At 36.5% G+C, this 23,906-nt stretch overlaps 1 protein-coding gene across 2 annotated transcripts; it reads left to right on the plus strand.

The window, feature by feature from the left end:
- Positions 1–1,832: 1,832 nt before the first annotated feature.
- Positions 1,833–23,573, plus strand: LOC100374443 (V-set and immunoglobulin domain-containing protein 1-like). Of its 2 annotated transcripts, XM_078005366.2 has the most exons (5): positions 1,833–1,959; positions 5,919–6,278; positions 6,586–6,903; positions 7,296–7,374; positions 7,626–8,087. In XM_078005366.2, exons 1-4 carry the CDS (start codon positions 1,923–1,925, stop codon positions 7,370–7,372), a joined length of 792 nt encoding a protein of 263 aa, XP_077861492.1. In that variant the 5' UTR covers positions 1,833–1,922; the 3' UTR covers positions 7,373–7,374; positions 7,626–8,087. The 2 variants fall into 2 exon arrangements, with proteins under 2 accessions (XP_077861492.1, XP_085355245.1); XM_085499119.1 differs by lacking the exons at positions 5,919–6,278; positions 6,586–6,903; positions 7,296–7,374; positions 7,626–8,087 and adding exons at positions 12,188–12,556; positions 22,907–23,224; positions 23,495–23,573.
- Positions 23,574–23,906: the final 333 nt, after the last annotated feature.

Below are 23,906 nucleotides of genomic sequence, written 5' to 3' on the forward strand. Positions count from 1 at the left end.
TTTACCTCCTGTAATCTTTCCATGGATACGATTTATAACAAGCTACGTTGTGTTTATGAGCAACACGTTTTTTGTTTTGTTTTTGTTTTTCCTCACATTAGTTAATATTACTAGACACGGATTTATCAGCTCGGTATATGATATCGGGTATCGGTATATGATATAATTAATTAGGGAATGTAAATTACAGTGTGAATATCTTATTATTGGGAAACTTGTTTAATTGATTGATTTATTGAAGTAACAGTCAGTCGTTTGATTGGTTGACTGATTAAAAGGATTTTTGTTCCCGCCTGAAAGATTCACCACATTTGGTATATTATCTTTGGAGACGCAAAAGTGACCGCCATTTAAAATTTGGAAATATTTGCGCATTCTACTTATCATAACCCTCCGCTAAGTTTGTCCGATTGGTCAAAAGAAACCTGAAGTTATGTGACAGTGAGATTAACTACAGTTGTTGCATCTCAACGCCTTCTATATGGGTCACACACGACAAGCACAACGCCTGTAAAATGCATTGCTTGTATCCACGGTATTCGAACGCGCGCTCCGTGACGACTACCGCGCTTTGTATACTTCAAGACCTCGGGTTTAGAGTAGAATAACTTAGAGTTGAATATATCTTTCTTGTGTAAATTGCCCGTACATCTTGATAAATCTGAGTTTCAATTCTGTTTTGTGGTGTATACCCAGTGTACTCACTGTCTGGTCAATTGGCGGTCTCCTGTAAGAACTAAAGGTCACTCTTTAATGCTATATTCATCAGATACATATATTTAAACAGGTACATTGTCAGCCACTAAAGTGTTTATACCCTGTAGACTTCAGTGACTTAATGTGAAAGATCAACAGGTGTAATATGTAGACCCTTCGTCCGCGCCTCGTCATAGAGACGGTGACGTCATGCACAGGGTGCTCTGGCGCGAGGTCACGGCGAGGCCGTATCAGGACGTGACGAAACAGCAACAGCAAAGAAGTTGATTAAGTGGGCACATCGATGATAACAATCGAAGGAAATTACAAACAACAATGTGAAGAGTAATCAATGTAAAATGTGGTAATTTTGAATATATGGAGTAAAGTTCAACCTTGAAAACCGTGGGCAGGAACTGCATTTTGTTTTAGTTGTGCACATTCAAAATTGGTCGTTTATTTATATTTAATCCAAAATGAGTCTTTGTCTATAGTTGAATTATCCGTTTAAAGTTGTGTTTTATTTCTATGTTTGGTTCAAATGAATTAAAACTATCATTAACCTGGTCGCAAATAGTTATACTCATAATGACTGCGAGGAGTGCTTGTCTTTGACGGGGTCATATTAATGTCCTTCAAACAACAAACCAGATAACATGGACGGTAGATGGATCAACACAGTAGAACGAGTTGTAGTCTGTTCTGGCTAGCAATGTTAATTTAGGACTGCAAATTAAAACTGTTGTGTTTTTAATGCTTCCGGGATTTTTTCTTCGTTTTCTTCTGAACTGAAATACGACAAGATTCGTTAAAAAAACATTTCAAACAAGATAACCATCTGTTGTTGATATTAATAATTTACAAAATGGCAGTTATCACGTGGTACAGCTACATCGAGCCTAGAGCTGAAATATTGCAAATCAATCCGCCGCTGTTACACCAAATCAAACCACACCTTGATTCATTCAGTGGCAATTACTAGAAGAATGTAAATTATTTCACTCGACAGGACGTCCAGAAAGTCTTTTCTAAATTTAAAGCTGACGTCATCGGATAAAGTTCGCGGTTACCGTTAGTTTAAACAAGCGGGACTATTTCCGTCGGGGGCGGCGGAGTGGTACAAATACTGCAGATAAGAGAACTGCTTCAGAGATAGAAACGTCCTCAGTTCCGAACACACGTTACCCACAACTGCTATTTGGGATTCCATAATTTATTCTATCACGATGACAAAACTCACCGCACTTCTCGTGTTCTTAACAGGTAAGTCGAATCACACGTTGTCAATTATTTAACCAAAAAATAATTACAGGTGTCGCGCTTCTTGTTTTAAATTTACTTCTATCTTAAACTTGTAAAACTGATGAAAACAGTTTTATAAATGTAAGCATACATTTTATTGCCTACATGCCTACAGTGTTTTGATTATTTTTTTCTATAAACGAAATTTCGCAGGAGGAGTCTTTAAATGCGTTGTACCAGAAAATAACCAGTCTGGCTTTAAGACCAAACACTTGTTGCACACATGCGGTACCGAACAAAAATGGCGCGTAACCTTTTGGACTTGTGGACCCCAGACATTGTACATGACACGTACTATATCGCTTTGATGAAGCAAACAACTTATGAAAAGAACATATAAATCACCCAGTGCAACGATCGGCAGCAAATTTGTCGTTATAGAACGTCAAATTAAAAGAAAGCAGTGAAGAAATAACTAAAAAATAAAATTATGAAAAAAATCGTTTGTATGTACTTAGAAGATATCAGTGATAAAAAAGGTGCGGTTTTGAATAATAATTAGTTACTTATTGTAAAGTAGTTTTATGTGCTTTGGCGGCTGAGCTGTAACACTATTATATTGTCAAAGCAATGAATTTGTTATACGTCGCTCCATTAAAATGTGTTTTTTATTGTCGGCGCTGATATTTTAAATGTGTCCCAGGTATGCACTGAGAGGAAATTGCGATTCAACGTTATAAGTAGTTGTATTTGTGGCATGTCACGTCATGGCGGTGGCGGTGGCGATGAGTTACACTCGCGCGGATGTCAAGTAGAGGCTAACGTTCGGGTCGCTCAAAATGCGTCAATTTTTAAACACTAGTATTTGAAAATAACGTTTCCCGCGCGGAACAAACCTAGGTTTTTAAAATATTAGATTAATTTATTTTTTCAAAAGCACCTTAAACTTTACAGGTACTGTTTGTTCTTGTAGGTTCATAATTCGATCTGTGATTTACAAAGGTCAGGTTATGTTTGGTATAATTTGATCGTATACACACGTAAATGATAACATATCAAGTCGAGATTGACACGAATTCAATAAAGCGAGGCTAAATGCATGACAATCATGGTGAAATAAATCATATTCCATTCACTGAAGAAAAAAGAAACTTTTTAAAGTTTAAGATAAAAAATAATAGTAAATATTTTATAGAATAACGTATGTCGCAGTAAATTTACATATTAATGTGCACAAATCTTCCCGCCACAAATCTTCCACAGGGGATATAAATGGATGATGCGAATAATTCAATTACGTCACTGCAGCCGAGTAACTATAGTCCCACGCTTTGTCAAACTTGATAAGCTTTTTGGGAAAAAATAATCACTTGACATCAACTAAAATTGTATCAACGTGAAATCGGACGAGGACGCGGGTGAAATCGATATGTTATCTTGAAAAGTTAGCCATTGAAATGACGTCATCTATTTGTCCGTGTATGGTCAGTGCACTGCCATCTAGATTACAGTAAAAACGTGTTAGTTATTTGAATTCCATACATGTGAGCAATCTACGAGTGAATCTAAAAATGAAACACACATTTATACGCATGCGTATATGTGTTACAAGTGGGGAATGCGTTGGCGTCCATGATCTACCGTGTTACCTGCGGTACCTGTTACACATTCAAGAGCTTATTATTGTACCTAATTTCGGCGCAAAGCATGCATTAGCAGAAACACAATTTAAAATAACGTCAGTACCATCATACAAATTGACTTTTGCTGGAATAGCCACTTGTTGAATTAGCTACTAATTGTTAGCGAATGCACATGGAAGCTAAATTAGCTGAAATAACAAGACAGCTAAACCATCGTGTTTCACAATATATTTCACAATTTATGTCGAATCGCGTTCAGTGCTCGGAACCACATGTTGGAGTAATTCCATGTAAACATGTTACTGTGCCGAGCACACTTTATACGCACTGTGCACTGAACGCTGGCCCCCACGCTAAGATTACTAAAATAAACAATCATTTCAACTATATTTGAGGACGATGTAATGACTATTCTGTAAGTATTGCCAAAAATAATAAATTGTGTGTTCAAGTGTTAATAACATGAACTAGGCTATGCACAATGAAATGTGGTGAACGCTGCATCATGGGTAATCTTAGGATGCGTAGAGTAGATTGCGCAACACGTTGTCAGTCATCGTGACTGGGTGAGTTAGGTGGTTAGAACACTGAGTTTCACGAGTCTTCATTGTCTAAAATGCGTGGCATCATGGTTATAAAATATCGTACCTTAGTAGACTGTATTATTCTATTCCAAATTTTAGACGCTGAAAGTTACAAGTTCAAACAAATAAATAAGTTTAAATTTCAAAAGTGAAAGTATTTGAATTCGAGCAGTTAAAGCTTAACACTGAGAGTTCAGTACGCAAATCGAGTCGTCGTGTCCAATTTATTTAATTTACCTTTCTTAGCTGAAAGAAGCTTGTTTTCCGCTCGATGTATACGTGTATTGCACGAGAGCCGAAATTGCGGATCACAAATCAGACGGTCATCGACATTGATATTGTAACTTGAGTATGTAGCAAGTTCAATGTTTTCGACAATGTGCAATCTGGTACTAGTAATACGATTTTTTTTCGTTTTATATACATATATATGCTATAATTCTGGTTTCTATTATTTTTAAAGAATTGTTTTTTAGATCTGCCCATCTTCTCAAATACGAATTCCCGCTCAACATTCAATCACTGAGCACATTAATTGAAATATAAATATGTAACAATATAATAATTAATACGTGAAAATAGCCCAAACAAAGCTGCCATGTGTTGTTCTGAAAGTGGAAAATGAATGCGTTCAAGTTGCATTCAGAATAGTAATTTTAAATCGTATTTCCAATATTAATTAACGGCAACATGGTTCGGCAAGGGGCACCTCTAAGATACCAGGCGGTGCGTGCATGTAGAGTTTCTTATCTTTACACTATCACAGGACATGCGCAGAGCATCGCAATTACAGTAATGTCATTGATACGATGGCATTAATGATTACCTGTATAGTACCAGGTAGGGACATTGAAGATTTAAATCATAACAACCGTACGCCGACGAGTTTGAACACTTATGTAGCATACCAAAGTGGTGACTATGTCAATAATTATAAATGCGCAAACAATGAAATACGCCGCCCACTCGTTTCGGTGGACAATTATTATTATACTTTATTTAAAGCGGGGGAAAACACAGTTGATTCTTATACTAATGCCTTTACAGAAAAATATATAAATTTAAATATACAATAACTAGTTACAAAATCTCCTACTTAAATTATTTACAGATTACATCATCATCAACTAATTTTAGTAAGCTAAATCTTCCGCATTATCCCGAATAACGTCTCAATATATACTAACATACTAACTAATCATATATACTGTTTGTATCCATTTTACCCAAATCATATAAAAAAACAAAGTCATCTGCTTTTATCACCTGTGGTGGCAGCGTTTTATCTACTCCCGCGATCAATTAGAAGAATCGTCACGGTCCTCGAAATGTAATACTTGTTATCATAACTGAGATACATCATTATGTTCATTAGATTCTGTTTTATTGAATTCAACTTACCACAGGCGATTGCATTTGAGCGCCGATCGCGTTACCAATTTACAACATAGGTGGCGCCGGTGATGCGCGTATCGTGGGCTCAGATCGAGACAGACGCCTTTTACTGCAAAATGTCTGCTGCGCATGACTTTTTGTGTGCTCAAAGTGTGTTTGTCCTGTGTTCCAACAACAACAAACCAAAATTTATTTAGGACCAGGACTTCATGTTTGCGGCGACATTAAACTTTCATTTATGGTATTTACTAACAGTATTACTAACAAAAGACGAGAGTTTTCTCCTGTCTATAAAACAATGACAAAATTATAAATCCAGGTCCAATAATACAATTTTGGTTTGTTTGTTTGTTTGCAGTTTCTTACACTGCACATGGTTTGAGTGTAACGACGCAAGCTTTACACGAGGGGCTAGAGGAAGAATCAATTACTTTGGAGTGCTCGTACACAGCGCCGGCTGATGGCGGTAGTCAGTACGTCATCACGTGGGATTTCACGCCAGAGTGGGGATCGGAAACCGAAACGATATTGGTGAAAGAGGGCACTGGTTCAGAAACATCTTACGGTCAGTTTTCTGGACGAGCGAGTATCAGTGGCTCACAGGGAGATCTGAGGATCACGAGGCTAGAAGTAGAAGACACCGGTACATTCACGTGCGACGTTGATTACTACGTGGTAAAAGATGAAGGTAGCGCCACCACGCAACTAGAAGTATACAGTAAGTCCATAGTAGCATATCGTTTTTATTCGTGTTTTTATTGACCTATCTCAACATGTTCAACAACTCATCTGTTATCACATATACGTGATTGTTATTGCACATAATATATATGTTGAATAATAATAAAATATGATTGTGCTATATATCATTTAATAAATTCTGTAGATAAGTCTATACTACAAATTACTCCGATTTGCTCAGACGTGTTAAAATAAATCCGGTTTAATAATCGTAGGAAGATATTAAAATCATTTTTTGTATATACGATGATATTCACTCATGTCTTCTCTTTTTCATTTTAAAGAGGTGGTGTACGATGTGGACATCTTCGGCTACTACACTGGGGACTACGTGTACGTCGAACACGGCGAGCCTACCGACATGAAATGCGAAGCACGTAGTGGGCGCCCTCAAGCGGAGCTGATATGGTACCTTGACAACAGAGAGATCGAGGGTGGCACCGAAGAGTTTGAAGACAACCGGGACGGTACTTTTGACACAGTTTCGACCCTCCGTTATACGTTCAAGGAGGAGGACCACAACAAAGTGTTGAAGTGCGAGTCATCTCAGAAGCCAGAGATTGAATACCTGTCAGAGTATGATCACATTATAATCAACACAGGTGAATATTATTATCACATGTTTTATTTTTTGACGAATCAGCAGCGTGACGCCATTTTGTGTGTGTTTGTTGTGCTATCACTGTTGCTCACTCAAGTGCATGAATGAGTTAAGTCGCTAGATTCTAACCAAATATTCGATTTTTATCTAAAGTGGTTGAAGGCTGGAACATATTCCTTGTAGGGCGATTGCTAGCCTCAGGCCGGGAAAGATCTCAAAGTCAGGAGGGACAATTATTATACGACTTCAATATACAGATATTTTGGCGCGAAACAAAAATGTTCAAGAATGATTAACACGACCTCTCTCATTCGAACTTACAGTCTTCCCGATATTCATTGCAATGAACTGTCGACAGTATGATTAACAAGTTTGTTGTCTTTATTCTTTCAGCCGGAGCCTCGGCAATTACTATAAGTATGTCGGTATTGTTAGCTGGCATATTCGTCCTGTTTCTGCAGAAGTTCTAAAGGTAACTATTCTGAAAGAGAAGAATTATTTTATGAGTAACGCACGTGTTTCAGTGGCGGGAAAAAAGTATTTCGGCACTTGACATTAACTAATTGCCACGCGACGGCGGTAAATCATCGCTTGCACAATTGCAGTGCATTCATAATCCAATTTTTGGGGGAAAAGTACCACAGGTATTCACTGCTACACAATAAATGTCCAACTCAACAACTTGAACATTTCTAACAAACTTTTCTCTCTTATTTTTTATAGAAGATGGAAGATACTTCCCTGCCTATACTAGTGAAACATGATTCACGCGGGAGTTGTTATGGCAACACCCGACAGACCTAGGATATTGTTTTTTTTTTATTCACCAGCGGTATTTTTCACAAATATTGCACAAAAGTATAACTCTTATTAGTATATCTAAGTCAATCTGCCTGTATATCTCACAAACCATAAAGCACGGAAACCAGGCGTAATCATTGACTTTTCACGTTGCGGTATTTTAGTAGTTCCACGTGAATTTGAATAAATATAAAAAAAAAAAAATCAACAGAAAAAAACAAGTATTATTTTAACTTGTCTCATCATGTATTCACCGCTAATCATAGTGATAATACTTATTTGCATTCAACATTCCGAAATATTGTGTTTTTGGTATTTTTTGTATTACAGTTTAAAATCTTATATATACTTAAGTGAATAATTAAAATGAAGATTTAGTTTTTAGTGAGACTGTATATTTTATAACCGGTGCATGGGGAGGTGACGTCAGCGAGAGATTGGCGCTTTCTCGCAATTTACGAGACTTCACAAGACCACCGCAACCATGATGCTGTTGGCAATTCCGTCACATTTGAACTTGTAGATTCACGAGATATCTAGACCTAAAGTTAATAGACGCACAACTATCATTATCTATTAGAAATGCAAAAAGAGAATCATAACATGATTTACCAGACGGCATTCTGATAAGGTTTTTAGCGCCATTTTTGAAGCAAACACAGAGATGTCAGGCACTGCAAGTTTAATGCTAAATAACACAGTTATTATATCTTATTTGCATTCATATACAATTTGTTATATAACCACTCAACTCTTCCTTCTTTTAATGGTTGTATTTTGTGATATTTGGCCGGACCATTAGTGCTTATTATCATTTTGTTTTCTTTACAAAATGAATGTAATTCCGTGGATTTTATTCGCAAAGAGGCTTGTCCAGTAATCTTACACCTCATGTAATGTAATTTTCTCGTCTACTTATTTTTGTTTAGCTGTAAATCTATTTTTTCCGATCGTAGCTTAGTATCTATTATTGAACTGTCCCCCACGAGGAACGAATATCAGTGACGTTTTATGTTTTTTGAACACAAAATGTATTAATAATTCTGTGACCGTGGCACTCACGTGGAAATATTCGTGCCAATGATGTATGAAACGGGCCGGGGTCCCGTTTCTATCGTGAAACAGGATTTTAGAAAAATCGCAAAAGAAATATCTACGCTTGTATGAGATTCGATTAAATACCGGCATACACAGCGCAGGAACATATAAATTCACCTATGAGTGTCTCTGCGTGACTTTTGCGATCATGACGTACACGGTCAAAGGTCAAAGGTCGTTCACAACAGCAACCCTCGACCTGTCTTCGTGTTCGTAGTGAGCTGGCTACGCTTTACAACTTCACAATCTGTACATTTCTCAGAATAACTAGAAAGAAGCGGTTATTGTAGTGTAGTGTTTATAGAAAATAAATTCAATTAAATAACTTCATTGTTTCATGAACTTACTGATTCACCGAGAACAAAATGCATGAAGCGCACAGCGGACTACGAATTGCTGGATGAAATGTTGCTGAAAAAATGAGACCATGGTCACGTGATAATGTACACAGATCACGTGATCACTATGATAGTTGCTTAGTCGACTTTGTGGGGGAAGATGTATTCGATATGTATGTATCATGGGACTCCATTTCTCATGATATCACGATAAATACAAAAAGGAAATTGCGTCTGTACGTCTGTTTGTTTTGTTCTTTCTTTCTTTACACAAATATAATCAGGTAAGTTAAAAAAACATTCCCTTCCCCAGAAAGACTTCTCTTGTTCTTCTTGGGGTAAGTGAAATGCTGTTCAGAATAAATTCTTTGAGTCGGGTTAGCGCGAAATTACATTGTTATTGGGCACATATTGTTAAAAATGATTGGCGCTTAGTGTCACATCATATTAAACTTTGACCCATGTTTAAAAGTATCTTTGCAGTATGTACAAGGGGCGTTCAATAAGTGGTGCCCCTGACCAATTACCCATAGCAGGAGATTAATAAAACTTGGCACAGTTTTTAGTTTTTTTCTACATTGGAACCACCCAGAGTTAGGTATTTCTCCCATCGTTTGATGCAGCTCTGGACACCATTTTTGTAGAACACCACAGGTTGGTCCTCCAACCACGTCGTAACTTCAGAAATCAAGGCTTCATCATCTGGGAAACGCTTTCCTTTCAAACACAACTTCATGGCTGGGAAGAGATGAAAGTCAGAGGGTGCAAGGTCAGGAGAGTGAGGGGGTGGGGAGGATTTCATAACCACACGCCCGTGCTTCTGATCTGGCGACATGCGAGTTGTGGACCGGAGCGTTGTCCTGCAGGAGGAGGACACCTTTGCTAATCTTGCCCCGCCTCTTGATTTTGATAGCTTCTCTTAATTTCATCAAAAGTGAAGCGTAATAGGGTGCTGTAATTGTGGTACCCTTTTCAAGGAAATCTGTCATCACTACTCCGTCTGATCCCAGAAGACTGTGAGCATGACCTCGCCAGCGGAGGGCTGCAACCTTGCCTTCTTTGGAGGTGGTGAGTCCAAGTGCTTCCATTGCATTGATTTGGTTTTGGTCTCTGGATCATAGTGATGGATCCAAGTTTCATCCTGTGTAAGTAGTTTTTTTGAAAAACTTTGACTCATCTTCTTGGCACATCTCCAAATTCATCCTCGAGCACTCGACGCGTTCTTGCTTCTGGAAAGGTATGAGCAACCTGGAAATCCATCTGTCAGACACCTTATGCATGTGCAAATGACCATGAATGATAGTTTCCACAGACCCTGTACTAATCTTGACTTCTGGGGCTATTTGGCGAACAGTAATGCGTCGATCTTCCAAAATGGCTGCCTCAACTTAACGGACAGATTTCTCATCAATGGCAGAAGAGGGACAGCCAGGTCTGGGAGCTGTTTCCACAGACTTCCGGCCATGTTTGAATTCATCATAAGGTTGTTTCCTTTCATCAAAAGTCTCATTTGGTGTGCGTTCTTTCAAATACAAAAACCGAATCACTGCGCGATACTCAGTTAGCCCCATTTCACACCTGACTTGGTTCAAACACTGTAAATCAGAAACCACAATTAGTTCAGAGCTGTTTTTGCAACATAACCCATAGAGATGTAAATCATTACACATGCAAAATTTCATCTAGATCAGACAACTGGAAGTGGGTCAGGGGCATCACCTATTGAACGCCCCTCGTATGTGACGTATACGACAGGCAAAATTTACATTTTGCTTTTTTCCATTTCTTGACCAGACAAAAGCCTATTTATATTGGTTGAGAAAATTTGTTATAAATTACCAGAATGTTTTTTTTTATAATTTAAAAACAAATAGTTTTAGAAAATGCGCGTTATTCATTAAAATATACTATTTTTTTCCAGAAAAAATATGCTAGTGATCCCCATTTCATTTTTTAAAGTTGATTTCCTCATATTAGCAAAGTAAACAATCACTGAAAAATAAATGAATAAATGTGTTTATATATTTATATACTGTAAATGCATTAATTATTCACTGGGTTGTAATTTTGCTGTGTTCGTTGATAAGTAATATCTACGTGAATATGTAAAATAGCAATATAACTCATTGTTTCCTTGATACATTCGTGGAATTAAAACACAGTGAATATGCTCACAACATCATATGAAAAACTGTCAGTAAAAATAAATGGTTTGACCGTAGTTATCTTACGTTGCACGCCATCTATGACGTGACATCGATGAAGTCATACCAATCCCAGATTGTACTGATATACACCGCGCCCTCTAGCGACAATGTGCTTCGATTGATTGTTTCACAACAGCACGATGACCTTGATATGTAACCGTCCATCAACAAAGAAAGAAGACCAAGTTATAGGAAGAATTGCTGTATTTCAAATGACGAGCGCTAGCAACAGCATAGACCACTTTCCCGGAAGTAGCGAATGGAGTGCAGAAATACGCCTGTTGACATGTCAGAAGATACAAAAAACTGTTGAAATCTGTTTGCTGATATTAGATAGTAGGGAATTTTATTTTTTTGACGTCGATTGGTACGCTCCGAGGCACGATATCACGTATAAATTTGTACATTACACGCCATATACGGCATACGCGCGTATACGTAAAGGCGTAACTTCGCCTTCTGGAAAAGTTGTTTATTGTTCCACCTGCGCAATTCCTTACGGTGTTTAATCGTCGCTAACCTGTAGTATGACGCAATATGACAAAATGCCAGTATAATCATTACAATAACTATACTATTTAGCTAGTAAATGAGAATAACACATACGCCTACATCAAATTTAAACTGTACACTCGGACAGTTAATTCGCCAAGATCCCCCCCCCCCTGAACTCTAGGCTTCTTGAAATCTACAACACAAATGAATAAATGCATAATTTTATTTATTTATTTATTTATTCATTTATTTATTTATTTACATGAAAAGATAAAAGCGCGATGCATGACGACTATGGCATTGTGAGCTATTTCAGTCACTCATATTTATTATTTTTTTTTTTTAGCGTTTACAGTTTTTTCAATACCAAACTCCGTGGCGTTAGAAGTTGAGACAGATCCTCTACATGAAGGTCTAGTTGACGAGAGCGTGGTACTTAAATGTAGCTATGATGAACCGGCTGAGTTTGCAGACCAGTATATTTATACGTGGAGTTACATCACAGAAGGTTCCGATAAAATCACGATCTTTATAAACAATGGTGGCGAGGAACAATCCTTTGGTGAATACGCTGGTAGGGTTTCAACGGCTGGAGATTACGCTAGTCTGCAGATTGACAACCTGGTGATATCAGACACTGGCAATTATGAATGCGATGTCGATTTTTATGTTTCTGGAGACCAGGGGGTTGCTACTACTCGGCTCCAAGTCTATCGTAAGTACTTATTTACATGTACATCTGTGTCACGTGTTTGGCCATATTTACATAAATATCAAACAATGACTCTAGATCTCTGTGCTCAACATGGCTCCCATGCCGACATTTACAACACGTGTGAATTACAATGTCTTTTGTTACAAAATTCGTGGCTTGAACAAAGTTTGACTTAATATTCACAACTTTAGTAATGAGTGCCCGATTCCAGACACTTTCGCTCAAAGCATGTACCCCATTCGGAGGCACAAATGTGTACAGCTTCTGGGAGTACTCATTCGAATGCCCCACAGCCAGTTGAAACCTAGAATCAAATAGATCAACATTGATGGCGCTTTTATGAAAAATTTGCTAAAATGGCCAACAAGTTTTTAAATTTGGAGGTCAAAAAGATTGACCCGACCGTGAAAGTTGGAATAAATCAGCCATGCGCTTCAATTATGGATGTACCCCGGGATACAGCATTCCAATATAATTTTCCATGATATTCAAACGCACTGCGCAAGGACCACTACCTTTAAACCAGTTTGACCACTGCATAAGAAATATATAACTTAGATGCGAATGGCCGTCGAGACCTTGTTGAGAATGACAGAACCAAGAAACCTTTCGCTGCTAAATCATTTTCCCGTTCCCTATTGTTATCCAGTCCAATTTTCAAATACAAAGGATTCACAGATAAGCGGAATAATGAACTTGAAGCCAAGAGAGAATGACACGCTATGATGATCACGCGCACAAATCGTTGCGTGCGTTCTTGCATGTTTATAAATATTTATGTATTTAAATGATAAATCCAACCAGCCAATCGACGAGCGCATTGTGAATGACGTCACTGTGTTAGCGGATGAAAATTGTGAACTGACTCAATCGCACAGAAGGTTCCAGATTCTCTGAATGATTTGACAATATGCCAGCAGCTAATAAAAACTATTCGTTTCAGTTTGAATTGAAACTTATGAATAACTCCAGGAAATAACTATATGAACAAATGGAACGATTTTTCATTTTGTCGTACAATGATAAATTTAAAGCAGTCGAACGAAGATATATCGCAAACACCCCCGCTTTATCGTTTAAAAAGGCAAGCACATCTGATATTATTCCCAGTGTATTCCTTCCTGTTCTTTGAATTAACAACTTTTGATAAAACCAGAAGTATCAAGTTTGGTAGTTAAATGTAAAAAATATAAAAATTTATCTCAGACTAGTAATACATTACTAGTCTGAGAATTAATAGACTAATTGAGCTATTATAAGGATACAAAATTATAATTCATATTCTATCTTTACTTTTATATGATCGCAAAGTGAGAACAAATGCTTAGGGTTAGAATAAATTGACAGAAATAATATCGCGATTTAATCCAAGCAAGTAAAACATGTTGCAAAAGCGGCATGCAATTTTAGCAAATTGTGGTAAAATGACGTAATAGCGAAATGTTGATTTAGCGAATCTCTCTTAGCATTGTTGATTTGTTTGTTTGGCGGCCATTTTGAATTGATAATAAAGTCATTAACGACATCTTGAATTAGCGAATCAGTTCTCTCGCTAAATTCGCGAAAAAGACATGCTCGCGAAAAAGACATGTTTTACAGTATTTACAAATGTGGTGCATTTCATTTATGACTGGTGTTATTACTGTTATGATTATTGTTTATGCTGGTTATTGTTCATATTGTTATTGTTTGTGTTCGTACTTTAATGGTTAATGTCTGTTTCGAGTCTGATTGATTTGCTATTACATTCGTAGTTTCGTCGTAAATATATTACATCTGTGTTTGATTTTTTATTACATCTATGTAGGTCTAAACTGTCCAGAAGTTGACATTGTTAATTCTGTGCTTGAAACGATCCATGATAATACAATTGTTCAATTTAAAACATTGAAATGCTAGATGAATATTTTTATCTAGACATAGATTTACAAGTGAAATACGCAAAGTTTGTATTACTAAAAAAATCTGCAATATTTTTAACGGCTATGACTGTTGGTGCCACAATTGTATTTATTTTTGAAAATGTTGTATTCAAAATTACGTAAATTCCCATGGGTGTTAAATAAACTTTAAAATGATTAGAATATATTTAATGGAAGGCAACAAAGTTGTCTTTGACGTTTCAATGTCGGCTATTTTCCCGCCCAAAAGTCAGTGTGAAATAATTTTACATTTGAGTAAAATAATCATAACACAGTCAAATTCTGAGGGTTCAAAAGGTGTGTCAACATTTCACTTGAAGAGAAGTAGACTGTATGAAATCATTTTTAGATGGTGCCAAAAGTTGACAATGGCGCACAAAATATGCTAATTAGTTTCATGACTGATAGATGTTGAACCTATCACAGAGTAGTTCCGTCATTCAATCATTCAAACTTGTCCAAAACAAGTGCTAGTTTTTTTGGTGTGTTTTATTATGTAAATATAAAGTGCAAATATGAATGTACCAATACACATTGGCAGTCATCACTTAGAGATCCAGCGTTATGCGTGAAATCGAACGTCAAAAAAGACAAATAAAACAAAGGTCATAGCATCGTTATAACGTCAAAACATCGCGTGGGATTCGACAAAAACGAAAGTCCTAAGACGGTATTTCAACGCTATAATTTGCCAAAGATATATTAAGGCAATATTTTCCTCTTCAAAGATTGGCATTTGAATTTGGGCTCTAAAAAGACAATTTAAATTCAAATTAAATCTTTTGATTTTTGACGCAGACGTTCAGTCCACATCTTTCACGCAAAACACGAGATCTCGAAGTGAACAGAAAAATCACCTATTGTTACAAAGATCGTAATACATAAAAATGTAAGCACGCAAAATGAGTTTCGCATAAGTAAATATATCGGATATCCCAGAATAAAACATAATAAAAAAGATAATTGTGTTTGAAACTGAGATTCAACGAACAATTCACGCGACAACTTGGTACTAAATGCGTCAGTTGCCATCATCAAGTGCAACTTATCTACGGGAGACCGCTTAAACTGGGAGGGGGGGGGGGGTATTTTCCAATCAATCATTGCTTCCTGCTACAGCGGTGTTCATAAGACACGAACGTATAGTCTGACAGTGTTATTGGAAAAAAAATAAAATCCAATAAGTAACAAAAATACGAATTATTCATGCGTCACCCGGGCACCCAATGCACCAGGCGGCATCGACTGGTAATGGAGGCTCTTTTTACGCTACATAGGCTAATCATTCATGAAGAACGCACACGGTACATGAAGTTTCTTCACGATGGTTGTCTATAACACGCGAAACCGGGACGGGAACCGGAATTTGTGAAGCAACCCATTTCAATTACAATCCCATATAAACGCAACTAATTAAATTGCAATCGAATTGTAATTTAATTACCCTTAAATTCAACTCAATTAAATTGCAATCATACAAATGAATGCAATTTAATTACAATTTAAAAGAACTCAATTAAATTATGAGTCGGGTAAAGAGATGGGTAGGTATACTGTATATGGACCTAAATCCTAAACTTGATGCCAGGACTATTTTAAATGGAATCATGTTACATTTATGAAATTTCGGTTCCGCGTTTTATAGACAACTATTCACGATAACATCTAGGCACACAGGCTTGCTCGCGTGACACGATCTGTGATTCTCCATTTGAGAAACGAAAGGACAATTCAGGTGAGTCTATCATCACATCAAAATCTGTATTTTGTTTTTAGCGAGCGGAAATCTCCGTTCAGTGTGTGAGAGCTGAAATGACCGACTTGACGCCGACCGAGGTGTAAGGTGCCCTGGGCTGATGCTTATTTCGTTCCTTAAGTTCAATGAACAAAAAGCACTTTTGTATGTGAAGAATAAAAAATAAACAAAATATTTCGAATTGAACGCACGCAATACGTTTATATCAGCGCACAAAAAAATACCATTCGATTATTATTCGGGAACGACAAATCAAAGAGAAAAAGTGCCAAGAACCGCTTCGAAATAGAATTATGTGGTAACTGCTATTTGAAATAAGTAAAAGAACAAGAAAGTTTATTGTTTTGGCTAAAATGACGTTTGATGAGAGTGATGAAATTTCATTGAAAGAAAAAAAAACATGTGAATAAGTGTAAATGCATTTTGAAATACGACTTTTTTCATATTTACCTAGAACTTATTTGAATATTATAATACCCTCAATTCGGTTTAGCTTTTTTTTTAATTACTATGGCTAAATTTCTTCTTAATAGGTGCTAGTCCAGAACTGCCCGAACCACTAGTATATTTTATTCAAAGATTTAATACAGTTTCTGTGTGTTTCATTTTAGTGGTAGTTTCTAGATCAGCTTGGAATTTATCCGATTTATTTAATTTGCATAATTAGTAGTCGCGTTTTAATATCTGGAAAAAAACATTCAATAGATTCCAATACAACTTGGTTCATGGTTTTTTAGTTATTTTCCGGGTGAAATTCGTGAATATTAAATATCCCACATGTACAATCATTTGACCTTACATATTGAAGTATGTATATATTAAAAAAAATACACATATTAGCTTTTCCACACATATTACAAAGAACTAGTTATTAGTTGAAGGCAGAAATATATTCGTATTACTCACCCATAAGTTCACTTTTAATTAATTTTCTCAATGAAAAGTCATATATTGCGGGTTATCCCTATGTGTGTTTAGTTTGTAGCAGAACTCATGTTTGTACATACTAATTATACTAATTATATAATTAACATATATATGAACCAATGTTAGCTATTTCAGACAAGTTTTAAAATGTTTTTAAATGTTTCCTACAACTCCTCTTGCCTCTAATATGCTCGGCTGACACGATGTCTTTCTAAGCTTCGTTTGATTAGTGGTATTGTTAAACATATTTGAATCTGCAATCTTGTAATAATTACAAATATGACTATTATATGATTCCTAGCTTCTATTCCTGAACCGTTTTTCAATAGTCTAAGGTCACAGTGTTACTTACCACTTAACTTATTGTTGTGTGTACATGTTTGGTACATCTGGCGTTCCTACGAAATCGTTGGCGTACAGTTAGTTATTAACTTAGTTACTCAGAAAGCAGACTTTGTGATAAATATACCTTGCTACTCACTGACGAGTTGTTCAATAGCTGTTGGGTGTCTTCCTAATACATCAACACATTGTTTAAAGAACTAATTTCAAGTAATTATCATTTCATTATCAAAATAAACGGTAAATTGTACAATTACGTGCACATACCATACCACGTAACGATTAATCATCACTGCCACAGCTGTGTGTTAAACAGTTAAACTTTGCTGGATCAGATGTGTAAATGCAATTGTTATAATAGTACCATTATTAGAATAATGAAGTAAATAGAATCGTGATCTACTTATGAATTTTAGTTTGGGTTTACCCCTAGAACACGGTGACGAGAATTTACAGTTACATTTACAGTGGCACTCTGTAATTAACATAATACAGTTTTTTTTTGCAGAACGTCAGTTATTAGCGCCATTCTTTAATATGCACAGCTGTTTCACGAACTAAATTTCAGAGATTTAACTATTTTTCACCTCATTAATAGATGGCATATATTAAACATATTGCTCCCTTACTTTGAACCTGTGATCTCAGTCATTCTTTTCTTAAGGATATACTTTCATACATATCAACTATTGATTAATTCTAATTACTGTTATAATAGCGACCATATAATATTTGTCATGACAATCGATCAAAATTGCAGGGTCAGTGTTTATATCAATTGTTGTTTAAATGCATTCCAATTAATTATCTCATTTTATATACACTGTTTTCTCGTATCCATCATCTACACTCATTCCAGTCCGGTTTTGTTTTGTTAAAACAAAATTCGTTTCCATTTTTTTCTGGCGAAATGTTGGTTGCACGTTTTTACGTTTTTTTTGTTGAAATTGATGCGTTAATGGGCAGTGGTCGTCGCGCCGCGCCGTGTACGGTATGGGTCCCATACGACGTGTGTGAAATACGCTTATTCACATGAAGATTCAAACAGGCTCTGCGCTACGACCGCCACTCTTTAATTGTGAAATGATTTTGCCGGTGGTTATTTTGTGAAATATGACACACGTTGACCTGATCTATTGCAGAAATTGTGGAAACTGTTGATATCCTCGACATTGAAACTGATGAATACCATTTTGTCGAGGGCGGCAAGGAGTTCACAACGACCTGTGTAGCCGAGAACGGATTCCCTGAGGCTATGCTTAGCTGGTATAAAGACGACGAGTTCATGACCAATGGCGTCCAAGACGTATTAAACAACGGAGACGGCACTTTCACTACACGCACCGTACTTACGTTTGTACCTACAATCGAACACGACGGTTCTGTAGTGAAATGTCAGTCTAACCAAGAACCGGAACTCATGGACATATATCTTGAGGATTATTTCACCTTACACGTTAGTAAGTAACTTCCGGCGAGATTTCAGATTATTTGGGTTGAAGTCCGATTGGGGACGGTTGTGTGTGTATGTTGTGTGTGTATGTGTGTGTGTGTGTGTGTGTGTATGTGTGTATGTTGTGTGTGTATGTGTGTTTGGTATAACGCAACTATTAAATCAACGTCGCATGGGAATCAGACACAAATCTCTTCATGCTTTACTTTATAGCTCCAAATACTTGAATCAAAATAAAACAAACTCTCAAAGTTCAGTACTCGTGTCATGGACCGTGAAATTACGTGAAATATTTTACACTGGCTAGTCGTTATTGTGTATGTAAGACCAGAATAGTAACTCCTCTTTTTTTTCTGTATTTGTCAATTATACTGGTAACCGGGTCGAACAGCCTGTCGCGGTTTGATATGGATCATGCAAATTCGAGTTGTCAATACGTATGCGTATAACTGTGTGGCATTATTTTATATGATTCAATAAATGTTTCGGTTTCTGAGTTTCTTTCATTTTGTCCATAGGTGGCGCTGGTGTTACTAGTTTTAGTGCAGTACTCTTGATGGTGTCTGTGTTATTTTCAACACTCTAATAAAACGTTATATGTGAGTATCACTTATATGTATGCATAGCTCTTTCCTTCAATGAAACATGTATTCGAAATTATATATCAGCGAGCCTGTTTTAAATTATGCAAGCTGTATTTAAATAGAGCACAATGCACCGTTGTATATTGGTCATGGCTTCGAATTCATACTTCACAATATGATTAACAAGTATTGCTAATATCAGTATCACTAAAAATAATTCTGTTTTAATTCTGTTCTATGCTGCGAAAACGAAGTAAAATTAAAAATTCTTGTATATAGACAGTATGATTAATGCGATTATTACATTTTGACATAGTTCGTTTCCAGTTGATATTGTATAATGGTATAAATATGTCATGAATGGCATGACAATAATCATGCGATATGTATAAATGGTTAAATCTAGCAACTATCAGTTCACTGTACTGTACTGTACAGTACATTAGAAAAACACCAAGTCGATGAAACCCAAAGACACTACTGAATCTAACGAGTCTGATTTCTTTTTACAGGTGCTGCCAAAATAGACACAGCTCAGATGTCTTTAAATAATCATCCTTAACTGGAGTTTTCATACTTTCTGATATCAACTCATAGTTTTCCGAGTCGCTTAGCAACGCATCAAAGTTTCAAGAATTGTTTATAACGCTACTTCTCTATATTTGTTACGTTATCGCTAAGACCGCCCTGAACAAATAATAAAAAAATATATTGTTATTTTTGTTCAAGATAGTCTTAGTCATACCAGATGTACATTACTTGGGGTTTGCAACGCGCATAGTACTGTATGGTGACATCATGTCAAGATCCCATTCAAGTCTCATCTCGTAGATAGCGAGACTGACGCTACGACCTTCTGACATGACATAGGAGGTTTGTAATAAAACAATAACACATGTATTACCACATTCATAGCGAAAAAATGTAATACATCGAAAATGTTATCGTAATCCGTCACATCGTGAACAGGTATTTTGATCCACCTGGACATCCCAGTATCCTAGTTACCTCGGGCATGCGCATTTGCATTTTTCTGAGTTGGAACGCTTATGCGAGAGCGAGATTAAAAAGGGATCTTGGTATTGTGTCACCGTAGTTGCAAACCCCAAGTAATGTACCTCTGGTCATACATATCATTAGTGTTTCAAGTTATAACTAAACCAGCTCTGTTTTTTTCAATTCAATTAAAAAAATATTGCTTTATTGAAAAAAAAAAATAATATGTAGCTTTCTCCAAGTTCAAAGTTTTTACAATAACAACTTTACTGAAGTTTGTATGTCATCCAATGACCTCTTATGACCTTGTAAAGGGACATAATTTCAGTGATGTTGCGTCGTTCACAATTATAAGAATTTAGTAAATGACACCGAATAAACGGCAAGGTAAAGACTATGTCTAATTATAGTAAATACGTACTGCGTGCGTGACTCGAACCGGCGCTCGCGTACGGCACCAAATCGCCTAGCTTCAGGCCACTACACGTCTTCCCCTCGGCCACCTATACTATAATTACTATAATTAGACATAGTCTTTACCTTGTCGTTTATTCGGTGTTATTTGCTTACTTTACTTCCTATGTCGACAGCAATATGAGTTTATAAGAATTTAGTGATGTTTGGCAAGGTTGCTCAATATAGTTTCACGAAGGAATCTCACTAAATTTTGCGAGTATGTGAGAAGTTTGTGCATTTTTTTGGGAGGATAGTTTCATATTACTTATGCAGATTAATACATGGGACTCTTTGGAAAAAAATAAAACGTGGCCCGTTCAGTTAGAAAAAAAAGGAACAAAGTGTCTGGAAAAACATTTTAGGGTTACGGAAAAGTTTGTAATAATTCGACAGTTTATGTTAATAACATATGAGTGATATTATATACTTGTTCTCACAGGAAAAAAACGCCTGCGCGTTCACCTTCACTTAAAACCCACCACGCCGGGGAAAAAAAACTGTAATGAGCAACCTTGAAACGTAACAGTCATCGTACCACGTCCTGTTCGACATGTATAGGTATCACGCGATCGTATACACCACGTGTAAAATACATTGTTTACGCGAGATTCGAACGCACGCAGTGTGACAACTGGGACGCTTTCATTTCTATGAATATTGTGGAAGGCATAAAGCTGGGAATTTATAAACTTTTTATAAATATAATTTTTTATAAATGAAAATGAGTACTGAAAAAATATTTTACATATTTTTAAAAATATTTTACTGAAAATCTATTTTTCATATTTTACATAGAATTCAAATTGATCAATCAAGAAACGATATGGCGTTATCATCGCGGGGTTTAATTAATATTCATGACCAGGTCAGCATCTTCCAATCAGCAAGCCCTTCATTTTGAATGAGTGGGCGGCCGCAGTTGCTACGTCACTTGAAGGCTTGTGGACAATTTTGAGCTCTCGAGCCAATAGTTAATAAATATTTGATTTTGGAAAAAAAATCGGTATTTACAAATTGTTATTAATATTTTTATAAATTAAGCTTTCTGCCTTCCACTATATTTTAATCTCATTATATACATGATGATTAAGTACGACAAATGTGAATTTTTGTGAATAAAAGCGATATTTCTAAACAAATTGGCAATTTATGCATTTTATCTTTGTAGAACAAATCTATTTTACATAGTGTATTTTCTTTATATGTTTATGTTTTTACTGAATATATCATACGTGAATTACCATGCTAATCATGAGTTTTTTTTATTCCAAGATCGAATCGGATGAGGAAAAAAGAAATTACATATTGTTATGTTTTTGAACCTGATTGATTCATTAAATTTCTTTCATCTAATCAGATGTTTTGTTCTCGTGAATTATATTGTCGATTGTTGTCAGTCAGTTGTTTTTCAAGTTTGCAAAGTGCCTGATTTAAAGAAAAATAGCCTCAAAAACTAATAAATCGTAAGGTGTGTTGTCCACACTATTTTAACAAAGTTTGGAACTAACTGTTATCTTGAAACCCAATCTAACTACTAATTAAACACACAGTTAGCCCGTATCAATATTTGGACGCCATTAACACCACAATCCCCGTATTTGATGAGCCGCGAAGCGATGAGTCGAAATACATTCATTATAGCCATATGTTGTATACACTGAATTATCTGAGCACAATCTTGTCCGCCTATAATTTGGTGGAATAATTTGCACATTTGACGTATTTTTGCTGTGATACGTTAAAAGGCGGTGGTCGTGGCGTTATGGTTTCCATAGTGACGTATAGAACTTGTGTAAAACACATTTGATTATATGTAATTTACTTAAATACGCGCTACGCGATCACTACCGCCCTTTAATAGTGAAATGAACACCTGGTTTTTAATTTTGTGAACGTTCACCGTGATTATTGCAGAAATCGTGGAGAGTGTTGACATCCTTGATATTGAACGCGGCGACTACGAGTTCGTCCAGAGCGGCGAGATGTACACAGCTATTTGTGAGGCTGAAAACGGATTCCCTCCTGCTCGGCTTGAATGGTATAAGGATGACGAACTTATGTCGAACGGAAGTGAAAGCATATTAGACAACATGGACGGTACTTACAACACACGCAGCGAAGTTAGCTTCATAACTCTCTTCGAACACGATGGTGCAGTAGTGAAATGTCAGTCGAACCAAGAACCGGCAATTATGGACGCATACATTGACGACTATTTCATCTTAAGTGTCAGTAAGTAAATTCCGGCGAGTTTTCTAAATTTTCTGGGTGAAGCCCTAATGGAGACTTTATCTGTTTGCATGTTTGTGTGTGTCTTATTACTAAGAATATAATCTGACATTCGAAGTCTCCTATTACAACACTGGTAAAAAAAAATATTGCGGTTTGATGCTGAATATGTAAATTTGAGTTGCCATGACGACTGTGCTCGACTGTGTGACATTGTGGTGTATGATTCAATAAATCTCCCTTATGTAAATAACGTATTTTATCTCTCCGTAGGTGGCGCTGGTATTACTAGTTTTAGTGTAGTTATCTTATTGGTGTCTTTGTTATTCTCAAGTCTCTAAATTGTAAAAGGCGAGTATCAGCAACTTGTGTGGTATGATTAATAATTTCCAGGAGATTCACATCTCGTATTCAGCCACGTGCGCACGCGCGGTGCCATACAGTCGTCACATCCGGTCACGTTGCTGTGTGCTAGTTTAGAATGAATACACAATGTAATGCTATTTTGTTTTTTTTCTGTCGTTGTAATCCATACACAACAGTAAAGTTCATGATTCTGATTTAATTTTACAGGTGCTGCAAAATTAGACACAGCCCGGCAGAGATCGTCACTTCTCTCCATGTCAGATGTTTTTACACTTTTTGATTTCAACTCGTGATTCTCCGAGTCGCATAGCAACGCATC

Source organism: Saccoglossus kowalevskii, chromosome 5 (genome assembly GCF_978046115.1).
Source record: "Saccoglossus kowalevskii chromosome 5, keSacKowa6.1, whole genome shotgun sequence".
In the NCBI taxonomy this organism is placed as follows: domain Eukaryota; kingdom Metazoa; phylum Hemichordata; class Enteropneusta; family Harrimaniidae; genus Saccoglossus; species Saccoglossus kowalevskii.